Consider the following 821-nt stretch of genomic DNA (forward strand, 5'->3'; position numbering starts at 1 on the left):
TGATCCACTAACAATCCCATGGTCTCTGTTAAAATGGAAATCATTTACAGAATAGGCAACTAATTACACAAATATAAAACTACTTCTCCATCTCTGTCTTCCTCCCACTCATTCTAACTTTCTATCTCCTCCTAAATATATCTCTAAATATATATATCCATTCTTCCTCTCCATCCTTGGTGTAGATCTTCCATATTGGTATATCAAGTGTACTCCTCAAAAGTTGAGATAAAAATCACCTACCTTGAGTACCAGACCTGTTCTTGTGCATTGGTGGGCAGTTACTCAAGGGGCTGCTGCTGTAACTATTATTATTACTGCGTATGTTCCCAGTGTGTTGGCTCCTCTCAAACCCATCTCTTTGTTCTTGGTTGGCATTGTAATTTTCACTATCGAAACTTGACATGGTTCCACTTCTGTTTCTCTGTCGTGGGAGGCTTGGGCTCCTACTTTTTCTTTCGCCAGAATTAAAGCTCCCACTCCGTTGGTTAGCTGGGCTTCTGCTCCTGCTCTTATTGTGAGAGACACTTGGTGATCTGCTCCGCCGAGGAGGGCTTTGACTTATCCTGCGGCTTCTACTCCGACTGCGGTGTTCAAAGGGACTGTGGCTCCTACTCCGGTGGTGGGAGGGACAAGGACTCCTAGTTCCACGTGGTGAGCTTCTACTCCTACTACGACGGGAAGCTGGAGTGCGGCTCTTGCTCCTACGCGAGGGGAAGCTGTAACTCCTACTCCTGCTCCTGCGTGAAGGGTAGCTATGGCTTTACTTCTCCTCGGAGGTGGACTGGGGGTTTGCTTTAGGGGGGTTTGGTGAGCTTTTT

The 821-nt window shown here is 46.7% G+C and overlaps 1 protein-coding gene across 1 annotated transcript in view; it reads right to left on the reverse strand.

Moving 5' to 3' along the window:
- LOC119581704 (calponin homology domain-containing protein DDB_G0272472-like) overlaps window positions 1-801 on the reverse strand; it is a gene marked incomplete at its 3' end in the record, with an annotated part of 10,373 nt that extends 9,572 nt beyond the window's left edge. Inside the window, 1 exon segment of the mRNA XM_037929829.1 lies at window positions 244-801. Coding sequence (XP_037785757.1) covers window positions 244-406 — 163 coding nt within the window.
- Window positions 802-821: the final 20 nt, after the last annotated feature.

Source organism: Penaeus monodon, chromosome 15 (genome assembly GCF_015228065.2).
Source record: "Penaeus monodon isolate SGIC_2016 chromosome 15, NSTDA_Pmon_1, whole genome shotgun sequence".
In the NCBI taxonomy this organism is placed as follows: domain Eukaryota; kingdom Metazoa; phylum Arthropoda; class Malacostraca; order Decapoda; family Penaeidae; genus Penaeus; species Penaeus monodon.